We start from the raw sequence: 16078 nt of genomic DNA on the forward strand, positions 1-16078 counted from the left end.
GAACAGACACTTCTCAGAGGAGGACATACAATCAATCAACAACTACATGAAAAAATGCTCACCATCTCTAGCAATCAGAGAAATGCAAATCAAAACCACCCTAAGATACCATCTCACTCCAGTAAGATTGGCAGCCATTATGAAGTCAAACAACAATAAGTGTTGGCGAGGATGTGGGGAAAAGGGTACACTTGTACACTGCTGGTGGGATTGCAAAATGGTGAGGCCAATTTGGAAAGCAGTATGGAGATTCCTGGGAAAACTGGGAATGGATCCACCATGTGACCCAGCTATCGCCCTTCTCGGACTATTCCCTGAGGACCTTAAAAGAGCGCACTATAGGGATACGGCCACATCAATGATTATAGCGGCACAATTCACAATAGCTAGACTGTGGAACCAACCTAGATGCCCTTCAATAGATGAATGGATAAAAAAAATGTGGCATCTAGACACAATGGAGTTTTATGCAGCACGAAGAAATGACAAAATCATAGAATTTGCAGGGAAATGGATGGCATTAGAGCAGATTATGCTAAGTGAAGCTAGCCAAGCCCTAAAAAACAAATGCCAAATGTCTTCTTTGATATAAAGAGAGCAACTAAGAATAGAACAGGAAGGAAGAGCATGAGGAAAAGACTAACAGTAAACAAAGATGAATGGGGGGAGAGAATGGGAGAGAGAAGGGAAAGCATATGGAAATGGTAGGAGACCTTCAATGATACACAAAATTATAAGAGGTTATGAGGGACAAGAGGGAGGGAAAAAAAGGGAGAGAATTGAACAGCAGCAGAGGAGGAAGAGAGGGAAGATGGGAGGGGAGGGGAGGGGGGATAGTAGGGGATAGGAAAGGTAGCAGAATACAACAGTCACTAATATGCCATTATGTAAAAATGTGAGTATGTAACAGATGTGATTCTGCAATCTGTATTTGGGGTAAAAATGGGAGTTCAAAACCCAATTGAGTCAAATGTACAAAAGATGATATATCATGAGCTCTGTTATGTTTTGAACAATCAATAAAAAAAAATCCAAAGCTGACACTTTAGACATTAGAGTTCACTCTTTGTATTGGATTATATAATTCTATGACATTTGAAAAATGAATATTGTCCTGTGTATCTACCATTATAATATCATACTGAATAAATTCACTGTCCTAAAAACCTACTACTCATCCTCTTTACACCTCTGAATCCCTGCAATCAATGATTTTATAAAACTCCTCAAACTTGAGATGTCCTAAACATTCATGCTAGACACTGCCCTAGCATGGATGAACACTTCTAGCCCACACGCTACACTTGCAATTGGAGAGCATCTAGCCCCTTTAGATGGAAGGGCACCACTAAGCACTATGCTCTAAAAGATCTTTCAGAGAATAATATGCCCACGCCATAGGCATGTAGTCAATTATACAAGTTATTTTCCTGTCATAAATAAATAGATAACACAAAATTCTTTCATGCCTTTTGATGTTATGATATCTCAGTTTTTATCCATGAATCCTATTTCTATTGTGTGGATGTAGCACATACATTGGATTTCTTTTGTTTACATTGTGGTGCTGGGAATGGAACCCAGGGTCTCAGCAGGCTAGGCATGTGCTCTACCACTGAGCTCCACACAGTCCTCACATTCACTTTTTGAAACACATCTTGTTATAGATTTAGCAAATATGAATAAAGATGCTATAAAAATTTTGCACAGGTTTTTGTGTGGACACATCTCAATGCATGGGGGCAAATACCTGGAAACACATTGCTGGGATAGGTGGTAAGGTCATGTTTTATTTTGTGGGAAACTGAAAAAACCCTAATCTGGAGTGGAGCCTCTCACTAGCAATGCAGGAGCATTCCTGTTGCTCCATCTCTCATTTTTCACTTTTTTATTCTTTCTTTCCTTAGTGATTAGGTAAGACTCCATCTTCTTATTGAATGTTTGCATCTTTCAATGATCACACTCGACCATCCCATGACACACCATGTCACACAGGACAAGATTCTTAGGGTGGTTGTTCTTGGCCTGGATGCTCTCATTGTCATTTTATGTATGCATATCTCCTGCCTCCACTGTTATTATTTTTAGTTAAATGGTTTTATCTTTGAAAGATACTTTTATAAGGGACAGACATTTATTTATTCAGGCATCTAGAATTATATTTGACTTTACTATATTTGAGGAAGCTGTTATTTAGCTTTTATGAGATAGATTTCTGGGTTGATTTTTTATATCAGAACCTCATTACACATCATGAAAACCCTTGAAACTGTCTCACAACTCACTGATGCTATTGCATTTAAAGTTGTTTTCATTTCTATCTTTATATTTCACTGTGATAGTTTCCACTACAATAATCTATCATTAATCCAGTCTCAAAACATTTTACACAAATATAATGCCTACCCTCCCTTTAACTGCAAAGAGCCAGGTATAAGGAATATAGAAAACACAGCTATCTGTCATGAGATAAGAATCCAATGGCGGTCCTCAGAGCCACCACATCACAGTCGAGCCCCCTTAGTACTTCTCTCCCTGGCTCCATCTGAGCTCATTACTGTTGAAATTCTCCTCAGCTGGGGAGGACTTTCACTCTCAACTCTCTTTAGAATGCCATCAAGGCTGTGAGAGAAATGTCAAAATGAGAAATAAAGTACATAATCTGGGGAAGAGGAAAGATCTAAATTTTAGGTAGCAGAGTTACCCACATTATGAAAGAGAGAAAAAACAGTAATGGATGATCTCTCTGGAAAAGGGGACAAAACATGGAAAGAAAAAAACAGTGAGTTAAGTATTCTAACTTTTAAAGAAGCCATTGATTTTTATTTTTCAAAAAAGTGGTTTTTGATGAGGACTCTTTAGGTAAAAACTTTAATTTAATCTTAAATTAATCTTCTCATAGTAAAACATTTTAAACTTGAAGGCTTTTGGAAATTATCTCTGAAAGTCAAATGCAAACAGTTGTTTTTCAAACACACATGCACAGATGTGCACACCAGGTCATTAGTCACTCACTGGTCTTGTATGGCCACGTCATGGGGCAGTGAAAGGCCGCACGTCTCCATCACCATCACCTTCCTCCATTACAATTGCTGATGTTTCCGGCCCCTTGGTGTTCAGCTGTGTTCAGAAGCAAAGGAAGACAAGCAAGATTAAAATGTGACCAGGTGTCCTTTTATTAAACAAACTTTAAGAAGTTATTTTTTCCATAGCTAATTTTTAAATGATTAAACCTCACTGGTTATCATACCACATATCAGTGAAAGATTAATGGCTTTTTTTTAGTAGACAAAACTGAGAAAAATGGCTCATTCTATGATAAAAAATAAAACTTGGTCTCACACACAAAGGTACATATCAAATAGTTTAAAGGTGATGTTTAAACTTTTCCAACCAGCAGAGCCTGGCATTAACAAGTGACAACCAGTGCTGGACCGCTCAGAACACTGGCCAACCAGGGCACTGCCTGGGGTGTCCTAGCTGGACCAAGCCGAACTCTGCGGACTCAAGGTGAAAGGAAAAGAAGTGAGCTAACATAAGAAAACGAAAATTTCTTAACTAACTTCAAATAAATCAAAAAGCAACAAACTTCAAAACAAAACGATGTGTCTACCTTAAAATTAAGAATGTCTATTCGGTGAAGGATCCCTAGATTCACAAAGTGCCATTCTGAGTTATTTGCAATTACCCAGAAATATATAAGAAACTCCTCAGAGTAAACACACACAATACACAAAAAGGAAGTCCTGTGGGAAAAGGAGCCATTCATTCCTAGAGCAGCCAGCTGGGCCGAGGGGCAAGTGACAAGATCCCCCAAGTTACTAGTGATCCAATGGGAATACATTAAACGCTGTGCCCCTTGGGCCCACCCGGCTGGTGAGAACCAGACAACTGGGCAGTACCAAGTGCTGGGAGGATGAGGAGGAAGGAAGCCTCCAGTGGAAGGCCAGAGAGATTAGCCTGTGTGACCCATAACCCCATCCTGGGTGTGTATGCCAGAGAAGTTTCACACAAGTGCAGAAGGGACATCGAAAAGGATGTTGATCGTGGCCTGGAATGTGGTGCCAGGAGGTGGTGGCACCCCGGTGTCCGCTAAGTAAGGCACCGTGTGAGTGAAATGCGTCGATGCCCCTATGGGGTACCACGTGACAGATCTAGAATGAGCAGAGGATACAGCTCCACACATACTGAGTGAAACCTATTGCACCACAATCTCACACAACAGTAAAAGCATATTCACTCCTGAACACCGTATCCTATAAGGACACAGTGATATTCAAAGATATAGAATAAACAAACAGGGTGCCGATGGGACAGGATGGTGGGAAGAAAGGCAGAAACGCCACAAAACCAGAATCCTTGCACGGGACTGTGATCCCAAAGTCCAAAACCAAATGGCTGTGCTCAGTTCTGCCTCAAATGTGTGCACCAGGAAGTGTGTGCCAGAAAGGGGGCTCTAAAGGGTCCTGGGGAGAGGAGATGGCGTGGCTGAGACCCTAGTACCTTCATTCTTGGAGAGTGTTCCAGGGCTTAAGCTGCAGCCCAGACACCACTCTGGAGAACGTGCCCCCAGAAAACTGCATTCCCAGCCCCCAAATGAGGATAAGGCCGCTGTTGGTCCTTGATGAGATCTAAGGCCCTGTGTCCCAGGCCTGGAAGCCCATAACCCAACCCTCATTTACTTCAAGTCACTCTTTGAATAAGAGCAACAGTTCATAGAACAGACATTTGGAGGAAGAGACAGGAGATGAAAGTGAGAGATGAGGGGGGAGACATCTTCTCCATGTCCTGGGGGCTGCACAATTCAGCAGGACCTGTCATGCAGCCACAGGCCCCCCAGGGCAGCCATGACCACTACACAACTAACCAAGCAGCTAGGCTGGAGACCAGGGTCAACAGGAGATAGAGTCAATGTTCATTCCTTGATTTTGCCTCAGCTTAAAGATAGGTTCTAACTCAGCTTCTGCTAACCCTGAGAGGGCAAAAAAGCTTTGTCCCCAAGTCCTCGAGGGCCCTCCAAACAGGGTTTCAGCCCCAGACCTCAATGAGGTCCCCGGATTCCATGCCCAGATTAGCTGGCAGCTCCTTGCCTGAAAGCTTTGGCCCATCAAAGAAGAAAGACAGCTTGTGTCCAGAGAGTCACATGGCCTCCTCATAGTGTGACACGAGGGTCTTGAGAGGAGAATCCTGAGACAACAAGATCTCCAGCATCTGGTGTTTCTCTTTGCCATGCACCCTGAGACAGAGCTGCTGGGATGTCTCTGTGGCCTCTGAAGAACTTGCTAGCACCACACAGTCAATGATGTCAGCCAGTCCAAGCTTCAGAGTCGAGGGGGTGGCCGTAGGGGACAGTTCTGTCTCTCCAAAGAGCAAAAGAATCCTGCTTGGGGACACCCTGAGACGGGTGGCCATGTGGTCCACCACACTCTGAAGGGGCTCCGACATTCTGATGGGCAATCTGATCAGGTCGGCCCGACACCGAATTTTCAGTGGGAAGAACCGGGGATCTTTATATTTCACTGTGGTAGTTTCCACTACAATAATCTATCATTAATCCAGTCTCATAACGTTTTATACAAATATAATGCATACTCTCCCTTTCACTTCAAAGAGCCAGTTGTAAGGAATATAGAAAACACAGCCTTCTGTCATTAGATGGGAATCAATGTTGGTCCTCAGAGCCACCACATCACAGTCCAGCCCCCTTAGTACTTCTCTCCCTGGCTCCATCTGAGCTCATTACTGCTGAAATTCTCCCTCAGCTGGTGAGGAATTTCACTCTCATCTGTCTTTTTTTTTTTTTTAAAGAGAGAGTGAGAGAGAATAGAGAGAATTTTTAATAGTTATTTTTTAGTTCTCGGCGGACACAACATCTTTGTTGGTATGTGGTGCTGAGGACCGAACCCAGGTCGCACGCATGCCAGGCCAGCATGCTACCACTTGAGCCGCATCCCCAGCTCGTCAACTGTCTTTAGAATGTCATCAAGGCTTTGAGAGAAATGTCAAAAGGAGAAATAAAGTACATAATCTGGGGAAGAAGAAACATCTAAGTTCCAGGTAGAAGAGTTACCCACATTATGAAACAGAGAAAAAACACAGCAATAGATGATCTCTCTGGAAAAGGGGATAAAACATGGAAAGAAAAAACCCAGTGAGTTAAGTATTCTAACTTTTAAAGAAGCCATGGATTCTTATTGTACAAAAAAGTGGTTTTTGATGAGTACTCTTTAGATAAAAACTTTAATTTAATCTTAAATTAATCTTCTCATAGTAAAATATTTTAAACTTGAAGCTTTTTGAAATTATCTCTGAAAGTCAAATGCAAACAGCTGTTTTTCGAACACACATGCACAGATGTGCACACCACGCCATTAGTCACTCACTGGTCTTGTATGGCCAAGTTGTGGGGCAGTGGAAGGTTGTTCCTCTCCATCACCATCCTCTTCCTCCATTACAATTGCTAATTTTTCCGGCCACTTGGTGTTCAGCTGTGTTCAGGAGCAAAGGAAGACAAGCCAGGAAAATTCAAAGATTAAAATGTGACCAGGTCTCCTTATATTCAACAAACTTTAAAAAGTTATTTTTTCCATAGCTAATTTTTAAATGATTAAACCTCACTAGTTACAATATATTCAATTGAAAAATAAAGATGATTTTCTGAAATATGGAAAAGTAAATAAACATATGATAAATATTCTGGAGTGCTATTTAGAAACATTAAATATTTCTTTACCTCTTATTTTATTTCTTAAACATTTTTTAAAAGTTGTTGGTGAACCCTTATTTTATTTATTTGTATGTGGTGCTGAGAATGGAACCCAGTGCCTCATGCATGCCAGGCAAGCACACTACCACTGAGCCTCAACCCCAGCCCTACCTCTTATTTTAGAAATGTAAAAAAAAAAAAAATTTGTTTTCGTAACCTTAATTAGAACAAGAACTATAAGAAATACATCATCAACTTACTGCTGGTGTTCCAGAAGGGAAGCAATCCTTCTCTGAAAATGAAATGGAAAGGAATGTTAACAGTTTACCACAGAAAACTTTTCTATGACAAAAAGAAAAATAATATAAAAGAAGAGCAAGTGAAATGTGTTAAAACCAATTTCATTTTAAGTAGAATTACTTCTCTAGATATATGATAGTAATAGTAACTTAAAAATAAAATTTGTATAAGACTCAGCTACTAACTCTTTAATCTTAATGAAACCTTAAAATACATTTTGAAAAACCTGAATTGATCATTCAAATGACTGGATTTCACGGTATGTAAATTATACTTCAATCAAGTTATTAAAATATAATGGAGAACTAGCCTGGTAATTCCATGCCTATAATCCAAAGGGCTCAAGAGGCAGAGACAGGAGAATATTGTGTTCAAAGCCAGCCTAAGCAATTTAGCTAGGTGCTTAGAAATTCAATGCGACCCTGCCTCTACATAACATACAAAATAGAGCTGGGGATGTGGTTCAGGGGTTGAGTGACCCTGGGTTCAATCCCTGGTACCCTGCCCCCACCAAAGTGTAATGAAAACCATACCCACCCAAGCTGTATTAAAATAAAACATTTCTTCTTTAAGATACTTTCTTAAGCAATAAAGGTGATTTGACAAATATTCTTGAGTACCAAGGAGCAAGGTGATATAAAGCCACCAAACATGGCAAGTGGGAAAAGAATTCTTTTTGACATGGTTTGTTTCTTTATAAAATGCAACTTACTAGTTGACTCAGACGTTCTAGGTGAAAGTACGAGCTTTTCCTAAGGATACCAGGTAAGTTATTTATAGAAAAAGTCAAGATCAGTATTACTTGCAAAGAACTCTACTTCTTTTTTGAACATAGCCTTTCTCTCTGTGATGATGTAAACATATTAAATACAATTAATCCAACCACATATGATTTTTGCATACTTAGATTATTTTTAAAAACTATATATATGACTTAGAGATGGAAAACATATTACATAAAAATTATATATCTTGGGGTTGTAATGGGCAAAATCTACCCAGAGAGAAATGAGAGAAATGATGTTGCATCTTTTAATGTACAGTGCAATGAAGAGAAAGCAGGAGAACCAGCTTGGGGAAGGAGAGTCTAACTAAATCTCCAAAGACATTTCAGGGATCGCTCAACCAACTGCACCACATGGACTCCATTCCACCGATGCTACTTTACACAAACTGTTTTTAAAAATTTAGTATACTTCAACTCTTACTCACTGAGATTCTAATTCTGAGGAATAAATCCTTTGAGGTAAGGTATTTATTTTTATGTATTTGCATGTAATTTTTGAATAGAAAATACTTTTTATTTCAAGGTCTATGCATTTATAAAGCAAAAATTCCTAGGCCACTGACAATAAACATATCTCTAGCATAAACATGTCTAGAAATCAACAATTTTTCCTTCTCAACTAAAAATCATTTAAACCCGTGAGGAGGAAAAAAATACCCAAGTAAATGTAACAACATGGAACAACTGTGAATCCCACTAGCATGTTGAATTATAATGTATAAGAAATATGGGGGGAAATGTAACAGATCCAATTCCATTCCTAACAAAATTATGAGATCAATGAAATCCTCAATCTCCAGATGATGTTCAAGAGCCATCCGGACAGTTGACAAAAAGCAATATCTATGTAGGAGAAAGTAGGAACAATACAGTTTATCCTTTTATTTTTCCAGAAATGATCTTTTTATCTATCAGTGCTTCACAAGTTTCCATGGGATTCAGTCTTTTACCACTATCTGAGGTCTCACCAGTAGGAGGAAATCTGACATTTTTCTTCTTCAAGGTGCTGGTGTTATAATACTTGTTGACACCCCGCACAGCTAGAGGATGCTCCGTTGGCTTTCCTTTGAGGACCCTGAAGGTTTGTGGCAACTGAGCCCCCTGCTCTGGCATTCCCTAACAAAGAGAAATTCAGACATGAGTTGTGGTTTGATGCTCTAATACTATCCATTTTCAGAGATAAACATCAACATACATAAAACAAACCCATACACATAATTTTAGATTTGACTAAAATCTAAATGGACTCGTTTTCTAATACTCTACTTTTCCATATTTATTTTGCAAATCAACAGGAAAGATCCAAACAGAGGAATGGGAATGGAGTGCTGGGTTTGTTTGGGGAGAGGGACAGAAGTGTCAAACCTGTATTTCCACTTGTTCATCATCCACCAGAGTAGCTCCTAATGGAAAAGGCTTAAGCCAAGAGCATAAGTCAGGGAAAGGAAACAGGAAGAAGAATGCTTGGTTATGTCTGGTTCTGCTCTAGGCTTTACACAGATAGAGAACACAGGGCAGCTGGCCCATTCCAACTTCAGCACTTCAAGGAATACAAAAGTAGGGATTTGAAACCAAGAACCCACTTTATATAGCGTTTACTGTTTCAGATCTTTTTAGGCGGGGAGGAGGAGGAGAACCAGGGATTGAATTCAGGGGGCACTCAACCACTCAGCCATACCCTCACCCTTTTTAATTTTTGAGACAGGGGTCTCACTAAATTGCTTAGTTCCTCGCTTATTGCTGAGTCTGCCTTTGAACTTGCAAACCTCCTAAGTCAGCCTCACTAGCTTCTGCGATTACAGTCATGCTCCACTGAACCCAGCAATATATTAAACTTTTTTTTCCCTTAAATTCATTTGAAATGATCTAGTAGTACTTTAAATGGTCATGCCAGATTTTTAATTAATTTACTACTAATGATATTTGAGTTGACTTTTTGCTACATTTTGCTATCAAAATAATGGGACACAATCCATAATCTATGCTGTTCTATGGTTTCCCTAGGACACACATGCTAAAAATTACATTTCTGGGTCAAAAGGTATGTAGGTGAAAGTAACATTCATTTGTGATTTGGGATAGATACATGAAGGGATTTTTAAACAAATTTTTTTTCTTTCTTCTTCTTTTTTTTTTCTTTTTGGTGTTTGGTGTTTTGGATTAAAGCCAGGGCCTTAAGCTGCTTAGTGATTAGGTAAGACTCCCTCTTATTATTGAATGTTTGCATCTTTGAATGATCACCCTCCACCATTATGTGACACCCCATGTCACACAGGACAATAAGCTTAGGGTTCTTGTTCTTGGCCTGGAAGGTCTTATTGTCATTTTATATGCATATCTCCTGCCTTTACTGTTATTATTTTTAGTTAAATGGTTTTATCTTTTAAAGATACTTTTATAAGAGACAAGACATTTATTTATTCAGGTTGGTAGAGGTGCTTTTGACTTTACTTTATTTGAGGAAGCGGTTAATAGCTTTTGGGAGATAGATTTTTTGGGTTGGTTTTTTCTATCAGAACTTCATTACACATCATGAAAACCCTTGAAACTGTCTCACAGCTCACTGATGCTATTGCATTTAAAAGTTGTTTTCATTTCTATCTTTATGTTTCACTGTGGTAGTTTCCACTACAATAATCTATCATTAATCCAGTCTCATAACATTTTACACAAATATATTGCATACTCTCCCTTTCACTTCAAAGAGCCAGGTGTAAGGAATATAGAAAACATAGCTATCTGTCATGAGATGGGAATCCAATGGCGGTCCTCAGAGCCACCACATCACAGTCCATCCCCCTTAGTACTCCTGTCCCTGGCTTCACCTGAGCTCATTACTGCTGAAATTCTCCCTCAGCAGGTGAGGAATTTCACTCTCAACTGTCTTTAGAATGCCATCAATGCTTTGAGAGAAATGTCTAAAAAGGAGAAATGAAGTACATAAGATGGGGAAGAAGAAACATTTAAGTTTTATGTAGAAGAGTTATCCACATTATGAAACAGAGAAAAAACACAGCAATAGATGATCTCTCTGGAAAGGGGGGCAAAACATGGAAAGAAAAAACCTAGTGAGTTAAGTATTCTAATTTTAAAAGAAGCCATTGATTTTTATTATTCAAAAAAGTGGTTTTTGATGAGTACTCTTTAGGTAAAAACTCTAATCTTAAATTAATCTTCTCATAGTAAAATATGTTAAAGTTGAAGCCTCTTTGAAATTATCTCTGAAAGTCAAATGCAAACAGCTGTTTTTCAAACACACATGTACAGATGTGCACACCAGGTCATTAGGCACTCACTGGTCTTGTATGGCGATGTTGTGGGGCAGTGAAAGGCTGCAACTCTCCATCACCATCATCTGCCTCCATTACTATTGCTGATGTTTCCGGTCCATTGGTGTTCAGCTGTGTTCAGGAGCAAAGGAAGACAAGCCAGGAAAAGTCAAAGATTAAAAGGTGACCAGGTCTCTTTTTTTAAACAAACTTTACAAAGTTATTTTTTCCATAGCTAATTTTTAAATGATTAATCCTCACTGGTTCCAATATATTCAATTAAAATTAAAGATGATTTTCTGAAATATGGAAAAGTAAATAAACATTATGATAAATATTCTGGAGTGCTATTTAGAAACATTAAACATTTCTATACCTCTTATTTTATTTTTTTAAACATTTTTTTAAAGGTGTTGATGAACCCTTATTTTATTTATTTGTATGTGGTGCTGAGAATGGAACCCAGTGCCTCATGCATGCCAGGCAAGCACACTACCACTAAGCCACAACCCCAGCCCTACCTCTTATTTTAGAAATTTAAAAAATGAGAAACAGATTTCTTTTGGAAACATTAATTAGAGCAAGAACTATAAGAGATACATCATCAACTTACTGTTGGTGTTCCAGAAGGGAAGGAATCCTTCTCTGAAAGTGAAAGGGAAAGGAATGTTAACAATGTACCACAGAAAACTTTTCTATAATATAATAAATAATATAAATGAGGAGCATCTGAAATGTGTTAAAACCGATTTCATTTTAAGTAGAATTACTTCTCTAGAAATATGACAGTAATCGTAACAAAAATAATAATTTAATAAAACTCAGCTACTAACTCTATAATCTCAAGGAAACCTTAAAAATACATTTTGTAAAACCTGAATTGATCTTTCAAATAATTGGATTTCATGGTATGTAAATTATACTTCAATGAAGTTATTAAAATGTAATGGATCCCTGGCCTGGTATTTCCATGCCTGTAATCCAATCGGCCTAAGTGGCAAAGACAGGAGGATCTTGAGTTCAAAGCCAGCCTCAGCAATTTAGCTAGGTGCTTAGAAACTCAATGCGACCCTGCCTCTACATAACACGCAAAATAGAGCTGGGAATGTGGTTCAGGGGTTGAGTGCTCCTGGGTTCAACCCCCGGTACCCTGCCCCCACCAAAGTGTAATGAAACCCATACCCACCCAAGCTGTATTAAAATAATACATTCCTTGTTTAAGATACTTTCTTAAGCACTAAAGGTGATATGACAAATATTCTTGAGTATCAAGAAGCAAGGGGATATAAAGCCACCAAACATGGCAAGTGGGAAAAGAATTCTTTTTGACATGGTTTGTTTCTTTGTAAAATGCAACTTACTAGTTGACTCAGAAGTTCTAGGTAAAAGTACAAGCTTTTCCTAAGGATACCAGATAAGTTATTTATAGAAAAAGTCAAGATCAGTATTAGTTGCAAAGAATTCTATTTCTATTTTGAACATAGCCTTTCTCTCTGTGATGATGTAAACATATTAAATACAATTAATCCAACCACATATGATTTTTGCATACTTAGATTATTTTTAAATCTGTATAATGACTTTAGAGATGGAAAGTATATTAAATAAAAATTATATATCTTGGGGTTGTAATGGGCAAAATCTGCACAGAGAGAAATGAGAGAAATGATGTTGCATCTTTTAAAGTTCAGTGCAAAGAATAGAAAGCAGCAGAACCAGCGAGGAGAAGGGGAGTCTAACTAAATCTCCAAAGACATATCAGGGATCAGTCAACCAACTGCAACTCGTGGACTTCATTCCAATGCTGCCTTACACAAACTGTTGTTAAAAATCCAGTATATTTTACTTCTTACCCACTTAGATTCTAATTCTGAAGAATAAATTTTTTGAGGTAAGATGTTTATTTTTATAATTTTTGAATAGAAAATACTTTTTATTTCAAGGTCTATGCATTTATAAAGCAAAAATTCCTTCTAGGCCACTGACAATAAACATATCTCTAGCATAAACATTTCTAGAAATCAACAATTTTTCCTTCTCAACTAAAAAACATTTAAACCCGTGAGGAGAAAAAAAAAACCCAAGTAAATGTAACAACATGGAACAACTGTGAATCCCACTAACATGTTGAATTATAATGTATAAGAAATATGGAAAACTATGTAACAGATCCAATTCCAGTTCTAACAAAATTATGAGATCAATGAAATCCTCAATCTCCAGATGATGTTCAAGAGCCATCCAGACAGTTGACAAAAAGGGTATTTATGTAGGAGAAATAGGAACAATAAAGTTTATCCTTTTATTTTTCCAGAAATGATCTTTTTATCTATCAGTGCTTCACAAGTTTCCATGGGATTCAGTCTTTTAGCACTGTCTGAGGTCTCACCAGTAGGAGGAAATCTGACATTTTTCTTCTTCAAGGTGCTGGCATTATAATACTTGTTGACACCCCGCACAGCTAGAGGATGCTCCGTTGGCCTTCCTTTGAGGACCCTGAAGGTTTGTGGCAACTGAGCCCCCTGCTCTGCCATGCCCTAACAAAGAGAAATTCAGACATGAGTTGTGGTTTGAATTGCTCTAATACTATCCATTTTCAGAGATAAACATCCCCATACATAAAACAAACCCATACACATAATTTTAGATTTGACTAAAATCTAAATGGTCTCATTTTCTAATACTCTACTTTTCCATATTTATTTTGTAAATCAACAGGAAAGATCCAAACAGAGGAATGGGAATGGAGTGCTGGGTTTGTTTGGGGAGAGGGACAGAAGTGGCAAACCTGAATTTCCCCTTGTTCTTCACCTACCAGAGTAGCTCCTAATTGAAAAGGCTTAAGCCAAGAGCAAAAGTCAGGAGACAGCAGACAGAAAGAAGGATCCTTTCTTATGTCTGGTTCTTCTCTAGGTTTTAGACAGAGAACACAGGATGGCAGGCTCATTCCAACCTCAGGAATTCAGGAAATACAAATGTAGGGTTTTGAAACCAAGAACCCACTTTATACAGTGTTTACTATTTCAGATCTTTTTTGGTGGGGAGGAGGAGGAGTACCAGGGATTAAATTCAGGGACACTCAACCACTCAGCCATACCCTCAGCCTTTTTATTTTTTGAGACAGGGTCTCACTAAATTGCTTAGTTCCTCGCTTAGTTGCTGAGTCTGGCTTTGGACTTGCAAACCTCCTAAATCAGTCTCACAAGCTGCTGGGATTACAATCATGCTCCACTGAACCCAGGAAAACATTACAGTTTCTTTCCCCTAAATTCATTTCAAATAATCTTGGAGTACATTACATGGTCATGCCATATTTTTAACCAATTTACTACTAATGATATTTGAGTTGATTTTTTAAAACATTTTGCTAGCTAAATAATGGGACAAAACCCATAATATGTGCTGCTCTCTGGTTCCCCAAGGACACACATGCTAAATATTACATTTCTGAGTCAAAATGTATGTATTTGAAAAAGTAAGATATTCATTTGTGATTTGGGATATACACATAAAGGGTTTCTATTTTATTTACTTTTATTTTATTTTATTTTATTTTATTCTTTTGCTGTTTGGTATTTGGGATTAAACCCAGGGCATCAAGCTGGTAAGCACCTTCTAAACATTACCACAAGTTACCTTTAGTTCCAAGGTCTTAATGTTATGGAGTCAAATTGGCTTTTTTCCTCCCCCATCTGCTGGACTGGGGACTGAATCCAAGGATGCTTTAACACTGAGCTTCATCCCCAGTCCTCTACCCTTTTGCAAATTTGGGACAAGAGTCTTGTTAAGACCCCAACACGTGCATCAAACCTGTGATCATCCTACCACTACGTGGAGCCTCTGGGATTATAGGGGTACACAAGTTATTATTACAGGGCTACACAAGTTATTATCATTATTATTATGATCATTAGTACCATTATTATTCAGGATTTACAGTCTCACCATTTTCCCCAGGCTTATCTCAAACTCATGGACTCAAGTGATCTTTATGTATCAGTCTGCAGAGTAGCTGGAAATACAGGCATGTGCCACAAAGCCCAGCTTTCATGTTTATTTAAAAAAATATATTAGTTGTAGATGGACACAATACCTTTATTTTATTTATTTTTATATAGTGCTAAGGCTCTAACCCAGGGCTTCATGCCTGCTGGGAAAGCACTGTAACAGTGAGCCACATCCCTAGCCCTAATGTTTTTATTCTTTAAATCGTTTTTGGAAGTACTAGGTATTGAAGCCAGGAGCATTATACCACTGAGCTACATTCCCAGCCCTTTTTACTTTGAGATAGGGTCTTGCTAAAACTGCCCAGGCTGGTCTCAAACTTATGATCCTTTTGCCTCAGCCTCCTGAGCTACTGGGATGATAGGCAGACATCACTATGCCCAGTCATCTTAAATTGCTCTTTTTTATTCTGGGATTCCTATCCCATGTAAAATGTCTTATCAATATGAGATTGTACAGCCAAGTGTGGTGGCATGCACCTGTAATCCCCCCTGCTCAGAAATCAGGAGCAGGAGAGTCACTGCAGCCCACAAATTTGAGACCAGTCTGAGCATCAGAGGAAGCCCCCTCACCCCAAAAAAATGGAAAAAAAAGAGATAAAATTGGGGTACTCTAATAACTAACAGTGAGAAAATAACCCAAATTTAAATGTAAGGTCTCTGGTGTGGCTCAATGGTAGAGCTCTTGCCTAGCATGCTCAAGGACATGAGTTTTCATGCTTATTCATACTAGCCCCAAAGCAGAAATCTAAAATCTCCTAATCCTCCTATATAATAAAATATATATGTGTGTGTGTGTGTATATCTTTATATCTATGTGTGTGTGTGTGAGAGAGAAAGAGAGAGTGTGTATGTGTGTGTGTGTGTGTGTGTGTGTGTGTGTGTGTGTGTGTGTATACACACATTTTCCCCCAGCACTGGGGGGTTGAGCCTAAAAACATCCTACCACTTGGCTTTTTCCCTAGCTCTTCTTATTTTGAGATACAGTCTTGCTAATTGCAGAGGCTGGCCT

At 38.5% G+C, this 16078-nt stretch overlaps 1 protein-coding gene across 4 annotated transcripts in view; it reads right to left on the reverse strand.

Annotated features, from left to right (window-relative positions):
• LOC144376144 (palmitoyltransferase ZDHHC19-like) overlaps positions 1-16078 on the reverse strand; it is a 75311-nt gene that overhangs the window by 3014 nt on the left and 56219 nt on the right. For 3 of the 4 annotated variants that reach the window (XM_078042663.1, XM_078042664.1, XM_078042665.1), the window contains 7 exons: positions 13452-13599; positions 11676-11707; positions 11090-11194; positions 8762-8909; positions 6967-6998; positions 6384-6488; positions 3016-3120 (listed from right to left, as the gene is read on the reverse strand). In XM_078042663.1, coding sequence (XP_077898789.1) covers positions 3034-3120; positions 6384-6488; positions 6967-6998; positions 8762-8909; positions 11090-11194; positions 11676-11707; positions 13452-13599 — 657 coding nt within the window. In that variant the 3' untranslated portion in view covers positions 3016-3033. The remainder of the gene's footprint in view (positions 1-3015; positions 3121-6383; positions 6489-6966; positions 6999-8761; positions 8910-11089; positions 11195-11675; positions 11708-13451; positions 13600-16078) is intronic. The other variant, XM_078042666.1, reaches the window with a different exon arrangement.

The sequence above is a fragment of the Ictidomys tridecemlineatus genome, chromosome 3, assembly GCF_052094955.1.
Source record: "Ictidomys tridecemlineatus isolate mIctTri1 chromosome 3, mIctTri1.hap1, whole genome shotgun sequence".
NCBI lineage: Eukaryota > Metazoa > Chordata > Mammalia > Rodentia > Sciuridae > Ictidomys > Ictidomys tridecemlineatus.